General features: G+C 36.0%; 1 protein-coding gene across 3 annotated transcripts in view; it reads left to right on the forward strand.

Moving 5' to 3' along the window:
• Positions 1 to 21,629, forward strand: part of NELL1 (neural EGFL like 1) — an 855,798-nt gene that overhangs the window by 70,038 nt on the left and 764,131 nt on the right. For all 3 annotated transcript variants that reach the window (XM_074274304.1, XM_074274305.1, XM_074274303.1), the window contains exon 3: positions 19,445 to 19,595. In XM_074274304.1, the coding sequence (XP_074130405.1) occupies positions 19,445 to 19,595 (151 nt within the window). The remainder of the gene's footprint in view (positions 1 to 19,444; positions 19,596 to 21,629) is intronic.

Here is a 21,629-nt window from a genome sequence, read left to right on the forward strand (position 1 = left end):
CTTTGAAAAGAAGGAAAGGTGCTGCTTTTTTTTCAAATTTTCTTTGGACCAAGCTTCTTTTTTTTTGTTTTAAGAGTGGTATTCAATTTCATATTTTTATTTCCATTTCCAATATTGTCATTCTGTATATTGTTTTCTATTTTTGCTTACTTCATTCTGCATCCGTTCATATAAGTCTTCCAAGCTTGTCTGAATTTTTCTTATCCACTATTTCTTAGAATATAGTAATATTTTATTTCAGTTTACAATTTCTTGCTACCACAGATGATGCTCCTATGCACATATATGGGGATACAAATTTGTCTATGGATTTATTTTTCTTTCTTTGTCTTCTTTGGGATTTATATTTAGCCCTGGGAATGAAGGGTTTTAAATGTCAAGTCTAGGAATCTGACTTTTTTTTTTCCTGAGGAATATCTAACAGTGTAAACAAAGTTATTCTGCTAAACACAAGTCTTGCCCATATTATGGAGAGAAAAGTTCATTGGTCTTCAAGGAGCCCAACTATTCAATGGTGTGTTTGTTGCTATTTGCCACTATCCTGGTACCAATCTGAGATTTCATGGTCAGTGTGTCTATACAGTTTTGTAATGGGAAAGATTATGGGTAGGGTAGGAAGAAATGACCTAAACCATCATTAGATATTAATTATTAGATATTCTTTTACTCTTTCTGGTTCTTATTTTTCTTGATTTTAATTGGGAAAAAAGATGATTACTGACATATGAAAGACTCAGTTAAATGGAGATGGAGAAAAAAGGACCACAAAATAGTGCAAAGGAGTGAGCACAGGATTTGATCTAGAAGACCTGGGTTACTTGTTATTATAAGACCATTGTTACTGTGAAGTAGTAAGAGCCAGAGATCTCTGGATCTCAGTTTTATCAGAGAACTAAATGACCTGTAAGGTCTATATGGTTTCTAAATCTATAGTCTTGTGATCCTTAGGTATATGGGTACCTAAAAGTCTGGTTTACCCTGTCAGTAACTGAGATGCAGAATGGAGCACCAGACTTAGACCATTTTACACTTGGGCATTGCAGACAAAAATAAATCATCGATAATATGAATGCAGAGAACTAAGGTACAGAAAAATTAAATAACTTGCTCAGATTCATAGAAGCAGTTAATTATGGAGTCAGAATCTGAACCCAGATCCTTTCATCCCAAATCCAGCACTTTTCCCATTATATCATATTCTTATTTTTGCCTTATTAGATGCCTGAAAAAACCAAGCTGCCTTACAAAAATGTATCTTTTCATTCACATCTAAGCCTGGGACTTATTATAGAGGATTAAAAATACCTTTACTATTAATTATAAAGGGTATGTAGAAATGAATTAGCTCTCTCTTTCTTAATCAGGAGAGACTGAGTCTTGCTGAAGTTGTCACGGAGCTAACATGATGAAAGGACTTTCACTGTAGAGCTGATAAGGACCTTTACTTAGTCCAGTTTCTCATTTTACAAATGAGGAAACCCAAAGAAACTAAACTCTTGCTACAGCAGAGTCAAGATTCACACCCAGGGCCCCTGATGCCAAATTGCAGTCTTCATTCTACTGTGTCACCATGCTTCTCATATCTACTATCCTCCTCCCATTCTCAATGATCAAGGAAAGCAGGCTTCAGAGTTCCTATTAGGAAGTCACACTTCACAAGTGTCTCTTTTACTGCAAAATTTCTAAACACACAACTTAGACTTTTAAAAATAATGTGATTATACAAATCTGCTTGGAAACATTGGGGATTGTATTTTTTTCTTTTAAAGAAATAACTGACAATGCACATTTGTGTGTAGTAATTCATTCTTAAAAAAAAGACAAAACAAATGCTCCATAGACAATTTTTGCTGTCCTTCAATTCCATTTTTTCCTCTCAATTGAGAATTCAATAGGGCTTAAATCCAGGTTGACATTTGTCCTTCATGGTCTTTTAGGTCACTACTAACATTTTGTTTTTGGAAAGAGCTTTCAGGGGGTGAGATGAAAATAAAATTATTCAGTCAATAGAATTTATTAAGCACTTATTATATTTGAGATAGTGGGCCAGATGCTGAGTTAAAAAAGATAAATACACACATACAGATATGTATATGTGCAAATAGATAACATTATTTATCTGTATATAGACACATACATGTATATACATATCATATGAACATACACATACTTCCTAAAGGACTTATATTTTATAGGATTATTCAACATATACATGCACACCTGCATAAATATATAAAATATGTTCCTAGAGTTTGAAGTACTGATGTCATGGGATGGGGAAAGGGAAAGAGAAGTGACAGATCCTTCCCATAGAAATTATCACTTAGGGTTTATTAAATCTATGAAAAGATGATGGATAGTCTGCTTATTTTCCTTTTTTTTCTTTAACTTATTTTTAAGGAAAGACTTCAGCTACCTGCTGCTGTCTATTTAATTAGCAAAATTGTGGAGGCTCTGGATTTTTTCTTGATTGAGTTGCAGAGTAATTATGTAAGACTTGATTAATACCTGGTACCACAGGATCCTTAAGGTTTATTCCTATGATAGAAAAGTGGGGAACATTTAGTGAGTTCCAACATATGCTTTGACAATCATTTATCTTAATGAACAGTCTTCAACAGTAGGCGGTGGTGGGCGTATCTTGGAAATTCCCCTTCCCAGATGAGTGCTCAAACTGTAGGATGGATATTCGAGAATTCAGGTCACTGTCTGGTGGGAGGAAAAAGGTTAGAAACCGAATGAATTTGTGTGATTCAAATGTGAAATAGCCACTAGACTTTGGGATCAGAAGTGTTTCCTTCCTCTTGAATCATCCATTGATTTGCTAAGATTCCCTGTGTTACATTATGATGACAACAATGATGGCTAAATTAGTATCACCTCTAGCTGCCGTCTCTCCACATGGCAAGTAATAATAGCTAATATTTATATAGTGCGATGCATTGTTTGTGGAGTTGTGAAAGAATCCAACCATTCTGGAGAGCAATCTGGAATTATGCCCGAAAAGTTATCAAAATGTGCAAACCCTTTGATCCAGCAGTGCTGCTACTGGGCTTATATCCCAAAGAAATACTAAAGAAGGGAAAGGGACCTGTATGTGTCAAAATGTTTGTGGCAGCCCTTCTTGTAGTGGCCAGAAACTGGAAAATGAATAGATGTCCATCAATTGGAGAATGGTTGGGTAAATTATGGTATATGAATATTATGGAATATTATTGTTCTGTAAGAAATGACCAGCAGGAGGAATACAGAGAGGCTTGGAGAGACTTAACATCAACTGATGCTGAGTGAAACGAGCAGAACTAGGGGATCATTATACACTTCAACAATGATACTGTATGAGGATGTATTCTGATGCAAGTGGATATCTTCAACACAGAGAAGAGATAATCCAATTGATCAGTGATGGACAGATCAGCTACACCCAGAAAAGGAACACTGGGAAATGAGTGTAAACTGTTTGCATTTTTTGTTTTTCTCCCTAGGTTATTTTTACCTTCTGAATCCAATTCTTCCTGTGCAACAACAACAACAAAATTCGGTTCTGCACATATATATTGTACCTAGGATATACTATAAGATATTTAATATGTATGGGAATGCCTGCCATCTAGGGGAGGGGGTGGAGGGAAGGAGGGGAAAAATTCGGAACAGAAGGGAGTACAAGGGATAATGTTGTAAAAAATTACCTGTCCATATGTACTGTCAAAAATTGTTATAATTATAAAATCAACAAATTAAAAAATATATTTATATAGTGCTTTAAGGTTTGCAAAACACTTTACATATATTCATTTAATTCTCAAATTTAAGAGATTGGTGCTATTATTGTCCCACTTTTTCAGAAGAAAGTTTAAGTGATATTATTCTGGTCATAGCCATTAGGTGACTCAGGTAGGCTTTGAATTCAGATCTTTCTGACTTCCAACCCTGTGCTTATCCACTATATCATGTTCTTTCCTAAGTCAGGATTTTGTTTATTAGGGAATTTTTTGGGTGCTTTTGATTTTCTTATTATGATAATAGATTTATAATGGTTAAATTTGCAAATATATTTATTGTGGTTCTTGTCTATATAAATTCTGATGTTCATTTCTCATTGATGATTACTTGTTTAGAGCATCTATAGTCAAAATTTATAGGCCACCAAAAATCGTGTAGATTTTAGTCTCCTCTGATTTCTGTCACTTTGCTTTTGTTCTCCTAAAAAACAGAAAAGGGTCACGTGGGACTGCCATTTTGGATTTTTCTTTTTTTGTGTGCATTGCTTTGGCCAAAGAATTTGCCACCAAATTGCTTTTTCTTACCTGGTTTAGTCCCTGGAAGGTAGTCTTAGTCTGTTACTGGGGCCATACTTAAAACCTTTCTAGTAAAGCACTACTCATTGGAGCTCATACTCTATTATCATATCTTTTGAAATCTCAGGATCACCTCTCTGTCACCAGAAGTCATTAGGCTAGAATTTTTTAGAGGAATGGATAGAAAATTTAAAATTCACAAAATATATTTTCATTAAAAATTTCATCATAGCTAATATCCTTAAAGTCATTTTGTTTTCTGAGATAGGTAAAGCATCTTTTCTTATCTTGTCTGCATTCTAAATTTGCTTAGTAATCCTGTTATTTATTTTTAAATTTTAAAATTTATTTTATTATATATTTCTTAATTATATCTAAAATTTTTTAACACTATTAAAATTTTGAATTCTGAATTTTCTCCCACCTACAATATATTGATTATAGCTGTGAAGTCATACAAAATATATTTCCATATTAGTCATGTTGTAAAAGAAAATATATATACAATCCCAAGGAAAATAAAAAAAAAATATGCTTCAGTCTGTATTCAGAGTTCATCAGCAAATCTGTTCTGTATTTTAAAATAAACTCTTATTTACCCTCTGGTGAAATGGCCCCTTTAGGATTTAGTGAAGTTTCAATGAATGAACACTGGATATTTTTAAAAGTCAGGACAAATCCTGTGAACCAGAAATCTTAGCCACTATGGGAAATCTTACATTATTGCTCAAATCAAGCCAGAACTTGTGAGATGTTGGTTTTGTGAGTCATACCTCAATACTCAAAACCAATGACAGAGAACATAAATGAGTTTGCCTTACTTATATTTTAACTTAATTTGGGTGATATTCTAGGGGTCAAGGTATTAGAAGCATCTTCACCCATCTGCATTATTCAATCTGTGCATTAAAGAAAGCAAATTACCAAGTTTTCCCTTGCATCCTGTATGCTCTTAGATTGTGTTCCCTCTACAGCCAGCTTCTGTCAGCTCAAAGAATCCAATGTCTTTTGACTGGTAGTCTAAGCCAGACCTAATTAGGAGGGTGAATTTGCTGAAATGAAATCACAGATTGCACTGCAAAACCAAGAATAGTGCAGTTGGGAAGTGCCAGCAAAAGCTCAGGGCTATGCAAAAGTGTTCAAGTATCAGACAGTAGATATCAGAAATTCAAGCTCTTGGAAATGTGGGGGTGGGGATTTCTATCATAAGGAAAAAGGATAGTAAGGGACAGAGCCCATGCCCAAGTGGGAGAGGCAACAGAAGCCAAGGGTGCGATTGTTAGGAACCTTAGTATTTCCCAGATTTTAGTGTAGGAAACAAAAGACAAGTGATTCAGTTGTAGAATTGTGACTTCACAACTGTAGGATGTAGATCCTGTGCCTCTGTTCTTATTGATTGCTCTTTTTTATGGGCAGGGGCTAGTTGGTACAGGCTGGCAGCTATCAAGAAGGGACCAAATAACATTCTTTTTCTTTAAATCCTTCCCCTCCCAGACTGATTTTTTTTGGACTGCATAAAAGAGGTCATTTTCTGCCTCATTTCTTACCTATCTTACCTTACCAATACTTTGGGTATTTACCTCAGTCAAACAAACCTGTTAAAGACCTAAGTTTAAAGAGATCAAGATGTCCCACTGTATCCATAGCCATCTCTAGTTGTCCTGATCCATATCTTGACAGTGAGACCAGAAGATTCAGGAGGAGAAAATGAGGATGGTGACTTTGTACATCCCTCCCTCACTTAAATTCAGTTCACTTGCATATCATGGCATCATGACCCTGATATCCCTCTTTGAGAATGAAGGACAAACAACAAATCCCTGAATAGTAAAATAGATAAGTGGAACTGGGTGTCAGGAAGTCCTGAATTCAAATCTAACTTCAGACATCTACTGTAAATGTCTAGGCAAATTAATTAACCTTGGTGTGTATTAGCTAGTTTGTTCCCTTGTCTATTAAATAGTGCCAATGATAGCTCTTAATGTCAAGCTATTGTGAGGTTAAAATGAAATAATATTTGTAAAATGTTTTGCAAACCCTCAAGCATTATATAAACGCTAATTGTCATCATTATCATCATGGCTGGCACATAGTAGGTGTTTAATAAATGCTCATTAACTAATTGACCACTTGATAACGGAAAGACCAAAAATCCTTATTTTAATCCTCTGCTTTGGCACTTGCTTGTTCAATGTATTTAGTGTCTTTGAACTGTAGTGTTAGATGTGAAATTTAACAGCAATATTAAAATAAAAATTAAAAAGTAGAAGGTGCTCTTGGCTGAAAGTAAGGAGGGATCTGTAACAGAAGCATGTCCTTAAATCATGTGGCTTTCATGTAGCAATCAAGATATGTTGGACAGTTCTCTGAATTTGTGAGTCAGGCTGTATGCTGTGTTGGGTTCAAATCCCATCTCAGATATTTACTAGCTCTGTGATCCTGGCCAAGTCATTTGGCTTCTCTCTATGTCATTTTTGTCATTTGTAACACAGGGATGATAGCAGCGCCAACTTGATGGGGCTGTTGTGAGATGACATACGTAAAACACTTTTCAAAACTTAAAACTGTATATATTAACTGTCATTATTATTATTATTATTATTATTATTATTATTATTATTACGACTACTTTTTTTAAAGCTTTCTCATTGCTATTTGCTAGCTATTTAACCTTGGATAAATCATCTAACTTCTTCAACTGGAAAATAGTTATCCTTGCTCAATCTATCTCACAAGACTGGTTTTTTTCTTAAGTAATAACTCACATTTTTATGCTGCTAGAAAGGTCCCAAAGGTCAAAAACTTTACACCTCTTGCTTACGTTTATGTAACTAGTAAGTATAGGAATAGAGATTTGAGCTCATTCTGTCTTCAGTCCAAATCTAAAGCTATTTTCACTTTGTTACTCAGCTTTTCCAAAGCAACCAGCATCTGCTTCTTACTGGATGCCTGCATATGCTCACCATGCTGCCCATCTATGACAGAATTTTAAAAAAATGACTAGCATTTATATAGCAACCTCAAGTTTTCAAAGTCTGGTACACACATATTATAAGTAATTTTATCTCCACAACAACCTAGTGAGGTAGATTCTATTATTATCCCCATTCTAGAAATGACATAAGGGAAGTTGAGAAGAGTTAAACAATTTGGCTGGGATCATTTAGCTAGTAAACGTCTGAGGCTGGAATTGAATTTGGACCTCCCTGATTTCAAGCCCAGCACTCTGCCATAATATTAGATAACCTTAACGGGGCAAAGGGCAGATGTCAATGTATAAGGCTGGATTAGTGCTTAGGACATTTGATTTTAAGTCACCCATGCAATGATCTGTCTTTCTTCTTTTGAGGGTAAAATTAGATTAAGTTATCTGAAAGTGCTTGGAAAACTATAATGGAGAGTTAGGGTTAGGAATAAAGTTAAGGTTAAGCAGCCTAAACCCAAATGAGTTCAAGAAGGGAAACAAGTGAATGAGAACTAAGCTTACCCATGCTCACTTTTTTCTCCCTTTCCTCAAACTCTGGATTTCTCTACCTTGATAACTCCTCCCCTCAATTCTCTAATATGTTGTCTAGCACCATTAGAATGTGAGTTCCTTGAAGGTTTGGGCTGCTTTTTTCCAATTATATTTATATTCCTAAAAATCAGTATAGTACATGGCACATAGTAATCACTAAATAAATATTTTCTGGAAGAGAGAAGTTTGAGAGAGAGTTTGTATGGAAGAGAGATTCATTTTTCTGCTTGGACTCAGAGAACAGAACTAGTAGCAAACGGAAGGAGTTGCAGAGAAGTGGATTTTAAAAGAAAGAAAAATTTCCTGTCAGTGAGAGCTTTTTCCAAAATGGGATGGGCTGCCTCAAGAGGCACTAGTTCCCTGTCACTAGAAGGCTTCAATCACAGGCTGGCTTAAGTCTGGTTGGGTGTGATGGAAAGGCCAATCTTGTGCTGATGCAATTTGGACTCGGTAGTCTCTGAGGTCTCTCTATCTTTGAATTCTGTGATTCCACTAGGGGGATGTTCTAGTTAACTGTACGTTACACTGCCTCCTTCTTGCACTTTTTCTCATCAGTCTTTTTTCAGTTTTCTTAACTCTTTATGAAACAGAAAAACACCAGAACAATTTTCCTGTTGTTGTTTTAAATATCTTTTCAATGTCTCAGATTCACTATAGGCCTTTGGACCATTCTGAAAGGCCATATTCCTTCTTAGTGTTCAGGATTGTAAATATAATAAGTATGAGAGACTGCAAAGAATCGATTTTAACTTCAATTTATCTTCCACAAGTTAGAAGATTAACAAAAATATCTATATTCCTTTTTTTAGGGGAGGCATTTCTCTCTTCCTCCTAAAAAGTTGGAGTCATAGAATTTGAGTTGGAAGGAACATTGGGAATTAGCTCATTTCACTCATTTATCTTACAAATGAGAGAACTGATGTCCAGACAGCGAAAGTAGAGTCCAAGATCAAAGAGAGGGTTGCGGCTGGAGGCAAGGGAAACATACAGAGGAAAATCCTAATTGATGACTCTTATTGAGCTAGTTATTGTGGTAGAAATATATCACTCATGATGTTGGATTTCCAATTCAAATAAATAAGCATTGATGTGGCAGCTATTTCTATCTACATTTTAAAAACAGTAGCTTCTATCCTCAATGTCTATACCCTCTACTAGAAGAGAGAATATATGAATAGATAAATACAAGATCATTTGAGGAGTTTTCTATGTGAAGTGGCGCTCAAACTTAGCTTGAAGGAAATTGAAGACTAAGGGACAGAGGTTAAAAGGGAAGTCTTTTAGCCATGAGGAACAACTTGTTTACAGAGATGGAGGTGAGAGATGGAATATACTTTAGTGGGAACAATAAGTAAGCTGCATGAATATTGTTAATAATTAGGGTTGTTGTTCAGTCATGTCTGACTCCTCGTGACCTCACGTATTATTCTGTCTTCTACTCTCTCTTGAAATCCATCCAAGTTTACATTCACGCCATATCCATTTCATCCTCTGCTGCCCCTTTTCCATTTGCTGTGTCTTCCCTAACCTCAGGGTCTTTTCCCATGAATCCTTTTCTCTCTTTATGTGACCATAGTATTTAGTGCCATCCAGTCATAGATAAAAAGTTAGAAAAGAGACACCATTTAGTACCATTTCCTTATTTTGAGTTGAGAAAATAGTGAGATCCAAAGAGAATCCCAGAGTCACCAAACTCGGCCATCTAGTCCAATTATATGTGAACAAGAATCTTCTCTATCTCACAGGTAACAAAGGGTTTCTATTTACAGTGCTTATAGTAGAAACACAACTTTCTAAGGTGGCCCATTCTACTTTTATATTACTCTCATTTTTAGGAAGCTTTCCCCAATTTCCAGCCAATTCGACAGTTCTCACCCCTTGCTCCTGGTTCTATAGTAAAGGATTACACAAAACAACTTTAATTCTTCTTTCATGTGATAGCTGAGTATAGATACCTTAGCTGAGTATTTTGTACTCCTGGAATCATCTCTTCTTAGATATGACACAGACTCAAGACCTTTTATCATGTTGATTACCTTACTCTGGACAGTCTCAACTCAAGATCAAGAAGTTAAAGCTCAGGATTGCATGGTCAACGAGTTTGAAGACAAGATTTCAACCCAGCCCTCAATTCAGCATGTTTTTTACCGTACCAGCCTCTAGCTGCTTAAGTGACCAAGACCCTAGTGACCTGAATGAGTGACAGCTACTTCGAGCAATTTAAAACATGGGATCCTTTGCATGACTTGCCTTATAGCGTTTGTCAGTTCTGTAGTGGCAATTTTCTTTGAACTGGAAATTAAGTACTGACTGCCATTCCAAATTAGCAATATGTTATTTTCCCTTTTTGAGGGAAATCTTTCTTACCATTAGCTCAACTGGTATTTGGGCAAACAGAAACTGTGCAAGCTATATTTAGAATTTTCTACATTCCCTGGGGTTTTAAATGTAAACAGCACATAATTACAGTTAATATAGCCTGTTCCTTCAGACAGTTTGGGTTGAGATTGGCTTCCATGGGCCAGAAATGAAGGAGTTCTGAGAACTTCTGGTTGCTACTTTCACCTTTGCAGATGTCTTCCCTACTGGGATTGGGCAAAAATCTTTTCTGATTGCTTTTTTTGGGGGGGTTCTAAATATCTTTTAGTCATCCTTGGGAAATGAGTTTTTCCTTCCTATCTGCCTGGGCAGATGTTCTTCCTGTTGGAATGAGGCTGAGAAAACTTTAAATAGGTAGCCATAGCATATGCACATTTGTGTAAGCATGCATGTGCAGACATATGGACATAGGTATGTACTCCCTTGACACCTGCTCCACCTACATTGCAGATCAGGAAAAGAGGAAAAAAAGGTCTACGTATATGTGTGAAGCAGAAAGGATGGTACAGAGAACCCATCTCTTCATTTAATTTCTTTCCTTTTCTTTTTATCTGCTTTTTGTGCTGGTGACTAATTGTTGCCCTTGTGTGATTTTTGTAATCTCTTTGTTAAAATGACAAATGACAGATTCATCTGAGGACAGATTAAAAAATAATCCTTCCTTGCAGTATCTAATTGGTTTGCAAAAAGGGAACATTTAAAATGACTTTTCCTTTGGGGTGTGTGTGTGTGTGTGTGTGTGTGTGTGTGTGTGTGTGTGTGTATGTGTGTGTGTGTAAACAAGTGGTGATTACTCTAGGCTGCTAGCAGGACTGTACAAAGCTCTGCCAGGTCATCGTAGCCCAACTAAAAAGTCTTGTAATACAAACCTGGTGATAGACTACTTAGCCATTCTTCATGGACCAGTTTAACTAAGTTCAGAGAGACTCATAATCAGAGAATCATAGATATCATAGAATCAGAACTGGAAGGGACCTCAGGAACTATCTAGTCTAACCCTTTATTTTATTGATATAGGAGGATAAAATTGACTCATTTAAGATCTCACAGGCAATGTGATGAATGTTTTTGGACACATAAATTAATCAACTTTTTTTCAAGCACAGAAGGGCTCTAGTCTGCATGGATGGCTGTAGTATTTGATCAGTGAAACCAAAGATCTTTTAAAGATCAAAATGGCCTCAATTGATCAAGAATCTATGATAAAAATTTAGAAAATACAATTCTTCCCCCCTTTTTTTTCTACTAATGATAGGTTGCCCTTGAATCTTAGTAGAGAAGGCTATGGATCAGGAAAACATCTAGAAATCATCTGGTCAATCTTTTCATTTTACAGAGGAGTAATCTGGGACCTAGGGAAGTTCAATGACTTCTAAAGTCCAGTACATCTCAGTATTTGTGCCCTTCATCTTTGTGTGTGAGGAAGGGGGTCAGGTAGAACATATACAAATACACAAATGCCCTAAATAGAGAACTTTATACATGGTAGGTGTTGATTTATAATCTGAGACATTGTCATTAGGAGTCTGTCCCTTTTGAAAGGTGACACTAAAATAGGAAGGATCAAAAATGAGATTTAAACCCAGGTCCTCTGACTACTAGCTCAATGCTTCTTTCACTGGACAGTCCTGTCTGTTTTAAGTTTCAACAAACTGTGATGAGAATTTTGCCATCTTTCCCAGAAAATGCTTTTAAGAGTCCCCAAATTCCAAGTGTTGATCAGAGGACTTCCCTGCTTACTCTTCCTCCTACTCCCTACCAACAATGCCAGGAAACCCAGCAGATGGTATTAAAACTGATAACAAGTAGCAGGTCTGAGCTAATTAATAAATTCCTTATTTATGTTACCCTATTCAGATTGATTTTAGAGTGAGAGAATTTGAAGCTAATTCTAGAATTCTTTTTGTTCCCACTTAGTGTTATCTTATTTCCCCCAATATATATATATATACATATATATGTATATATATATATATGTAGATAGATAGATAGATAGATAGTTTACAGCACTCAATTTTATAAGATTTTGAGTTCTGTTATTTTTCCCTCTCTCCATACTCCCTAAGATGGCAAGCAATTTATATTAATAAATTAATTAATATAGGCTATACATGTACAATTATATAATATATATTTCCACATTAGTCATATTGTGAAAGAAGATTCAGAACAAAAGTGAAAATCCATGAGAAAGAAAAACAAAACAAAACAAAAAACCCCCAAATCGGAAGCTTCGATTTGTATTCAGACTCCATAGTTATTTCTTTAGATAGGAATAGATTTTCCATCATGAGCCTTTTGGAATTGTTTTAGATCATTGTATTGCTGAGGAAAGCTATGTCCATCAAAGTTGATCATTGCACATCATGCTTAATTCTAATCAATCCCTCTCAAATATTAAAAGTCACTTAGAAGTCATTTGGTCCAATATCCTCCTTGGAAATGGAAGCTTAGAAGGAAGGGACTTATTCATGGTCACCCTGAAAGTCAGTCAATCATCAATCATTTATGAGTAACTATTATGAGCTGGGTGGGTACCATGTTACATATTGGAGATGCAAGTACAAAGAATCAAAAAATTGAGACATGAAAAGTTTACATTGTAATGGGGAAAGCAAATATATGCATTAAGTATATAAAGACTAAACATAAGAGAGTAAACAGAAATGAATACATTGTAGTTAAATATCAGGCAGGTTAACAGATGATGCTTGGATTGATGCTTGGCTGGTGACTGATTATTGAGAGGACTGGATTGAGTCAAGATTTTCTTGATCCTACTCCTCTGGGTTCTTCCCATTCCCATTCACAGGAAGAAATTGCATGCATGCTGCTAGCTGGTGGGGATCATGTTAGATGTTTTCTAAAAGGTCTTTTAGTGAAACTGAGCACACCCATTCACTTTTGCTATGTTGAAATGGACATTTTGGGCATTTCATGCTGATCAGAGAGGGATAGATGAGTTCTCCACTCTGGCAAGCCACTCATTTATTATCCAGTGGAAAAAAGGAAGGGCTTGATCTTTCAGAAATGTTCTTCTGTCTTTTAGGAAAGCCTGAGAATAGGAGAGCTGGAGGCATGGGATGGGGTGGGCAGGGGTGAGGTGAAGAAGAACCCAGCTTTATTAGTTTCAGCTTAGCAGCAGCTGACATTTCAAAAGTGTGAACATTTCTTCTGGTTTTCTGGGGGGAGGAAGCTCTGGGAAATTTTCTCACTGTTAGCATTTGTAGTTATGTTAAACAAGATCAAATAACTGCTTTGGGAGAAAGAGCATGGCCTGGAAGATTGTCAGGAACTAAAAGTCAGAGCTATACTGAGTTTTCATGAAGGTTTCCAGCTGAGTAGCTTGCTCTAGTTTCTTTACCTGCAAAAAGAAGTGTCACCTCTCAAAAGGGGCAGGCCCCTTGATGCTCTAATGGCAATCTTCCATACTGTCAATCAATACCTACCACGTATAAAGTCTTGTACTCAGGACATGGTGTATATATGTATGTGTGTGTGGGGGTGTCAGGCTGGAACAAAGATGAAGAAGGATGCTGAGATGGATTGGACTGTAGAAATTGCCTAAGTAGTCAGGGGGCACACATTATTTATGTTATCCTATGGTCAGGAAAACACATTCAAATATAGCCTTTGATACTTATTAGTTGTCAGACCTTGGCTAAGTCATTTGTCAGTTAAAAAAATTAATCAATTTTACAATCGAAGAAACTGAGGAAAATGTATTTTATAACAGTGCATTTCATGGTTGTTGTGAAGTTAACAAGATGATTTTTGAAAAGATCTTAGGGCAGTGCATAGTATACAGTAATATATGATAATAATAATAATGATAAATGTTCATTTTTCATTTCCCTTGCTACCCATGCCTTACTGAGAATATCTTTTAAAATACCCCCACAAGTGTCTATTTATCCTCTAATTAAAAATTTCTATTGATGGGCAACTCGTTGCTTACCAAAGTAGCCTGTTCTGCTTTGGGATAGCTCTAATTGCTACAGTATTTTCTTTTATGTTATGCCGGCATAAATCATCTCTCTGAAACCTCAATTTAATTCAATACAATAAAGATGCACTTAGCATCCATTATGTAGAAGGAATTGTGCTAGATGTTAGGGATAAAAAAAGTGAAAAGCAGTTCCTGCCCTCAAAAAGCTTATATTCTCCTACAGCAGTCAACCCTATAAACCTATGAATAGAAAGGAATGAGTGATGACTAACACTGATGGGATGGTATCTGTATGAAGTAGCCCATAAATTTGGTCCTGGTGAAAGCTAAAAATACTAAGTGGCAGAAATGAGGAGGGAGAGGGAGAGCTTTCTGGGAATGGAGGAGAGATTATGCAAAGGTCTAGCAATGAGAGATGAAATGTCAAGTTTGAGAAATAGCAAACAGACCCATTTGCCTGGAAGATTTGGAATGCTAAGGTTAGGATTTGAGGTTTTATCCTAGAAGCAAAGAGGAGACACTCAAACTTCTTCAGAAGATGTGACATAGTCAGATTTATATTTTAGGGCCTGAAATCAGGTGGTGTCATTGTGAGTGAAGAGAAGATGACAGGAAAGATAATGGTGTTTTTTCATTGGAAAGAGAAGTTTGGAGAAGGGGAAATCTGCCCCTAGTTTCCTCTATATCGTCAGTTAGAATAAGTGTAATAACTCTCTTAAGTTTGAATCCATTGGATACTTAAAGACAGTTATAAACTTCCAGGAAAATGATTACTTCCTTCAAAGAACTGGCAATCTAGTTGTATGTCTTGTACATAAAAAAAAAGTATGACAAAGGAAGAAAAATTTTCAGGTGCCAAATGAGAGGTTTTTGTGAAAAGTGCTATGGAAATTCTTAGGAAAGAGATGTTCCCATTGACTAGGCTGCTTAAGAAAATCCTCAGTCCTAAACTAGGCCTTGGAGAATGAATAGTATTCTGGGAAATAAGAGGGAAGAAGGGCATGATTAAACGTGGAAGAGGTCACTACCTTTTCTTATCCATCTTTCAAGTGGCTGCCAAAGTGTTATTTCTAAAGCACAGCTCTGGCAAATCGCTGTCTGGCTCAGTAAGCCCCTGTGGCTTTCTTTTGCTTTTAGAATGAAATACAGCTCCTCTGTTCAACATTTAAAGTCCTTCACAATCTGCCTTACCTTACATCTAGGCTTATTACCTGTTACTTCCCTCAACTCTCCGTTCTAGCCCACAGATCTATGCTATTCCTTTCCTTACATATTCCATTGCCTGTTTCTATGCCTTTGCAGGTCACCTACTTCCCCTCACCTGGGCCTGGAATATACTTCCCCCTCACTTGGAATCACTAGCTTCTTCAAATCTCAGTTCAAATACTTTCTCCTACTTGCTAACTTTGCTGATCCCAGTGATCTCACAAAATTATATTGTATTATATTTGTGCATATATATTGTTGAGTTGTGTTTTTAGTTGTGATCCCATTTAGGTGATATTTTCAAGGACACTATAGTAATTTATCATTTCTCTAGTTTATTGTACAGATGAGGAAACTGAGGCAGACAGGATTAAATGATTTGCCCAGAGTCACACAGCTAGTAAGTGTCTGAAGCCAGATTTAAATCTAAGAAGATGAATATTCCTACTTCCAGGGCCAGCACACTATCCACTATATATGTATATATATATATCTTACACCTATATAAGTGCACTTTTTCCTCCAAAGAATAAAAAAGGGTTGAAACCATTTAAAAATTTGTCTTTTTATCACTGGTGTTATATAGTAGGTACCTTGCTTGCTGATTTATTAAAATGGTACTGCTCTTTGTATGGTTAGAAGATAATAGGTAGCCCAGATTGACTTCAGTAGAAAGTTTCTTTAAAGAAACATTAGGAAATGAGGATTGTAATTATAGGCTTGGTTGCTGAGGGCCTTTAATACTAGAATGAGGATTTTGAACTTTATCCAATAGGTATTGGAAGTCCTATAGTTTTGTGAACCTAAGAGAGACATAGTGCTATGAAATTGTTTTATATCAAATTTTACTTTTTCAAAAGAAGATCCCCCTCTTTTATTACCTCTTTCTCCATTGAAAAATTAATAAAAATAATTTTCCTTTTATAAATACTTATAGTTCAGCAAAAAAATAAATTCCCATATGGGCCCTTGTCCAAAGAAATCCCTCTCAATCTGTCCTCTGAATCCATCCCTGCTCTATCAGGAGATGGATTCTCTGTTTCATAATGAGTACTCTGAAATCATGGGTACTCATTGTGTTGCTTGAAATTCCCAGACTTAAAAGAAAGTCTCAATGATTCTCCTTGTTTGGACCACTTCATTGTGTATCAATTCATACAAATCTTCCATGTTTCTTGAAACCATTTCTTCCACGATTTCTTATAGGAAAATAATATTCTGTTACTTTTTTTTTTTTTGAGGCTGGGGTTAAGTGACTTGCTCGGGGTCACACAGCTAGGAAGTGTTAAGTGTCTGAGACCAGATTTGAACTTGGGTCCTCCTGAATTCAGGGCTGGTGCTCTATCCACTGCGCCACCTAGCTGCCCCTTCTATTACTTTCATATGCCATAATTTGTTCAACCATTCCCTGACTAATGAGTACCCTCTCAGGTTTTAATTCTTTGTCACTGTAAACAGAGCTGCTGCTGGATGGGTGACATTACATATTTACATATGTGAATAGGTGTCTGTCTGTCTGTCTATCTAATCTATCTATCATCTCTCTCCTTACCTCAAACATAACTCATCTTTTTGGCATTCAAAACTCTTTACAACCTGTTCTCTTCCTATCTATTCAACCTTCTTACTCATAATTTCCCTCCTTTTGTTCTATAGCTTAGCCAGACTGGTCGACTTGCCCTTTCACACACGTGATATGCCTTTTTAAAACTCTGTCTTTTCACCAAATATCTTGGATGCCTGGAAAGTTCCTGGCTTTCCCAACTCAGAGAAAATTTCACCTTCTGCAGGTCTTTCCTAGTCTCCCCAGTTAATGCATTTTCTCTAAAGTTTCTCTGTATGCTATGGAAATTGTGTTTATATACCTGTTTACATACACATTGTGTTGATTAATTTGTGATTTCTTTGAAGGTAGGAACTGTTTTTGCTTTTCTTTGTATCCTTAATGCTTAAGATAGCAACTAGCACATAGTTAGCACTTAATAGATGTGTATTAATTATAATATCATGGATTCAGAGCTAGAAGGGATCTCAGAGACCACAAAGTTCAATCTTCTCATTTGACAAATGAGGAAATTGAGACTAAGAGAAATACAATGATTTGCTTGAGGTCATACAGGTAATGACAGAGATTTTCTTGGCAGAAGATAAGAATAGTTTATTCATCAGCTGAAGCAGGTGCTGTGGGGTGCTTAGGGCTTGGTCAAGTATCAAAGACACCAAAGTTATCTACTGCATCCTGGGTTCTGCCACTGAACTCATATGATTCTGGAGAAGAAGATGAGGTTCCTGACTTTGTGCAACTCTGTCTTAAATCCAGTTTATCGATAAATCAAAATATCACCCTATGTTGTCGTTGGTTCTCTTTGAAGATGAAGAATAAACAAAATGACATCAACCAACAAGAATATGAATGCAGTTCCTCCGATTTTAAATCCATTGTTTTTTCCCATTCCAAAGTTCCCACTATGTGCCAGGCACTGAAATATGCAATGAGATAAAAAGATAAAAATGAAAAAAGTCCCTGCTCTCTTCTATTGCAAAGAAATTTCCAGGTAGCAATGGTTCCACAAGAGAAAGACCTAAAGTTTTGATTTGTTGTTGGAGTAAGATTTCTTTTGGGGCAGTTTTCATCAGAGTTCACACACAATGACACAATGCTTGAACCAGTGATGAACAGAAAACTATTTAAAAACTTGTTTTTTTTTTTAAAGTGTATCATGTAGTTCTGAAATGGAAGGTGAGCCCCTTACTATATAACTACAGGGAAAAGGACCATGGTATGGGAGGAGTCTATGATATGAGTTTGTGTGGGAGTCATTGATTTTCAATCATATAGTTTTCTGTAACTTTGCTCCCCTTGAATTTTGACTTGTTTCTCCTATTAGACTATCTGGTCCTTGAGAACAGCAATTGCTATCTGCCTTTCTTTTTATCCCCAGCACTTAGTACAAAATCTGGCACATAGTAGCTGCTGGCTAAATGTATATTGACTGATTCAGTTCTAATTGATTCTGATATCAGCAATTTTCGAATGAAATAATATGATAATTATCATCTTTATCACGACTAGTGAATGATGATCTTCATCATGGGATTAGTGAAGAAAGATAAAATTTTGGCTAATAAGAAGATTGTCTGCGTTGAAAGACTTCTAGCCCTGCTGTATAAGTTTTGAGTTAAATAAATATTTCATGTATATGTTACATGGTTCTCCCCATGTTGGTAGGAAATTCTTGAGGAGGAAATATCCCCTACTAATGCAAATTGCTAAGGTTGTTTTTGCTTGTTTTGTTGCCTTTTTTTTTTTTTTTTTTTTTTTACAACTTATCATACTAGAGAGCTGCAAATGGATAGAGACTCCATATATACAGACACATACACTCTCTCTCTCTCTCTCTGTATATATATAATATATATATATACACACACACACACATATATATGTATATATATACATTCTAAGAATACATATGATTCGAAGGTATAGTTTTTTTTTTTTTTTTTTTTTTTTTTTGAAAGGGCAGCATAAGTTATATTAGCAGTAATGATAATAGTCCTTTTTGATGTAGAGCTGGGTTACTTTACCTGTATTTTAGGGGGATGGTAACCAAACCAAAGGTAAAATTGAAATTGCAACCTAGTTCATGGCACAGTAGGTGCTATTATTTCTGAGGTTCTTTAGGAATTTAGGACCCCATTTATCTGCCAGCCTCTCACGTTATTTACAGCAACTTAATCTGCTTGCAGCAGAACCCCATTGCTCAGTGTCCCGTCAAAATTCCTGTCAGAAAATCAGTGTCTGGCCAATTGTGAACTTGTCAAAGTGACAAGTGGGCACATTGACAGAGATGGTATTTCCAGGTTTTGTATTGAATGAATGCTGCTGTATGGCGTGGTGGATGACTCTTGAAAATGAAAAATATCGATAGGGGAGAGAAATGAAAAATGGAATCTGTATCCTTTGGTCTCTATAGTTTTACTCAGGGTGTTTTTCTTCTTTTTTCCCATCCTCTTTTCTCTTCTTCCCTTTTCCCTTTTCTCTTCTCCTCTTTCTTCTGTCTTACTGTCTTTTTTTTTCAATTAAACTCTTAGATGTAGAAAGAGAGATCCATGCAGCCCCACATGTGACTGAGAAGTTAATTCAACTCTTTCGGAATAAAAGTGAATTCACGTTCCTGGCTACTGTGCAGCAGAGGCCATCAACTTCAGGAGTGATTCTGTCTATACGAGAGCTGGAGCACAGGTAATAAAGTGATCTTTCCTTCCACTTTCTGCTGAGTTGACTATTAATTGAATGGTCATTGTAGGTTTCTGTTACAGGGATATAGAATTGATGAAACTAAGTTAATAAAGTTGCTGATGCTACTAATTACACCGTGGTAAATTCTCTTGGAGTTGATACAATAGGAAATTACATTTAAAAATAAAACTTTCCAGGGTTTGTGAGTAACTGTTATTCTCTCAGGTGTGTACTCTACATTTGAAAAATCATAGATCTCTTTCCACTAGCATCTCAGACAATCAGTTTTGCTAATTTCCTTCATTATAAAGTTCAAAGTGATGATGATTACCAGGCTTTCTTCTTCTTTTAAATCTGTAAGTCAGTTTCTGTTGGATATTGTGATAAGTGATATGGGAGGGGGCAGATATGATCACTGACTTAAAATTGGAAAGTACCATTAAGTTATCTAATTCAAAGACCAGGAGAATGGCATAAGACAGTGGGAAGGCTATAGGCTCCAAAGTCAGAGGATCTGAGTTCAAACGCCACCTGTGATGATTACTACTTATGTGATCTTAAGTTGTTTAACCTCCTTAGGATTTAATTTCCTCATCTATACTGGAGGGTTCCTCTAGATGGCTTTTGAGGTCTTTTCTAACTCTCTATGATGATATGACTGTGATCTTGGGCAAGTCCCTTAAATCCTGAGTTTCAATTTCCTCATTTGTATAATGAACAAGAAAATTGGACAAAGCGTCCCTGAGATTCCTTCTAGATCTACATCTGTGATCCTATAGAAATGAACTTAAAGAACTTACAATCTATTTGGGGAGACAAGGTATACTTAGATGGAAAGTTAAGGAATAATACACACACACAACAACAACAACAACATGTAGTACAGACAATAAATGATGTGAGTTCAAAGGAAGATGAGATCACTCTGGATGAAAGTAAACTGGGAAGGTTTATTGGACTAGACTGTGCAAGATATCTAGGAATTGGAATGCTAAACAGAGGGGAGCAGGATGGGAGGGTTTTCTCTAAGAGAAGGGAAGTACCACAAAGAAAGGCATTGAACTTAGGAAGCACAAGCTGCATGCTTAAGTTTTAATAGCTTAGAAGTGTACCAAGACTTTTGTAACAACCCATCCATCTATCCATCCATCATCTATCTACCATCTATCTATCTATCTATCTATCTATCTATCTATCTATCTATCTATCTATCTATCATTTATCTTCCTTTCTATTCATTTCTATATTTTTCCCATCATCTCTATGTATCTCTATATCTCTGCATCACCTATTTATCTTTCTATTTAGCTAGCTATAGATGGACAGTGTCTTGAGAAGTAAAGATGTCTCAGTTCATTTGGATAGTCTCTGAATCAAAGTTACTAAGGCTTTGATGTTATTGATTCAGAAGCAAAAGATCAGGGTGACCTACCTGGTGAATAAAACGGGAACAAATCAGAAGATCTAAGTTATCTTTCTGGCTTTCTTGTTGCATGGTCTTGGGTAAATAACTCCATTTACTAGCTTCTCACGTGGGTGGATAAGGTAGATATTTGTCTATCTCCACAGGAGTAGATGTTTTGAGTTCTAGGAGTATAATAATAATTGTAGTTATCATCTCTGCTTCTCTTGCTTTTGTGTGGGAAAAATATGTTGAGATTTTCAGAAATTAATAATAATTCTTGCTCGATAAACCTTTGTACTAATGCATTTTGAAAAGAAACTGCCAAATCTTAGTCACCATAAAGTGACTTCATATTGTTTCAATTTTGAATAAGAATCTTCAATAAAAACATTAAAGGGGAATGCCCATGCAGATCTTATTGTTGCCTTGTTCCAAAAGCTGGCTTTTTAATGTTATATCTTTTATAACCAAGTATATTTCATTTTCTAAAGATACCTTTTACTTTTTGAGCCTAAGTATAGAACTTTAAATCTACTTCTATTCAATTTTACCTTACTATATATGACTAATTTTGCCAGTATAATGAGGTATTTGTGAATCTTGATCTAATTATTCAATATATTAGCAATCTT

This window comes from Sminthopsis crassicaudata, chromosome 6, assembly GCF_048593235.1.
Source record: "Sminthopsis crassicaudata isolate SCR6 chromosome 6, ASM4859323v1, whole genome shotgun sequence".
NCBI classification, from domain to species: Eukaryota; Metazoa; Chordata; class Mammalia; order Dasyuromorphia; family Dasyuridae; genus Sminthopsis; species Sminthopsis crassicaudata.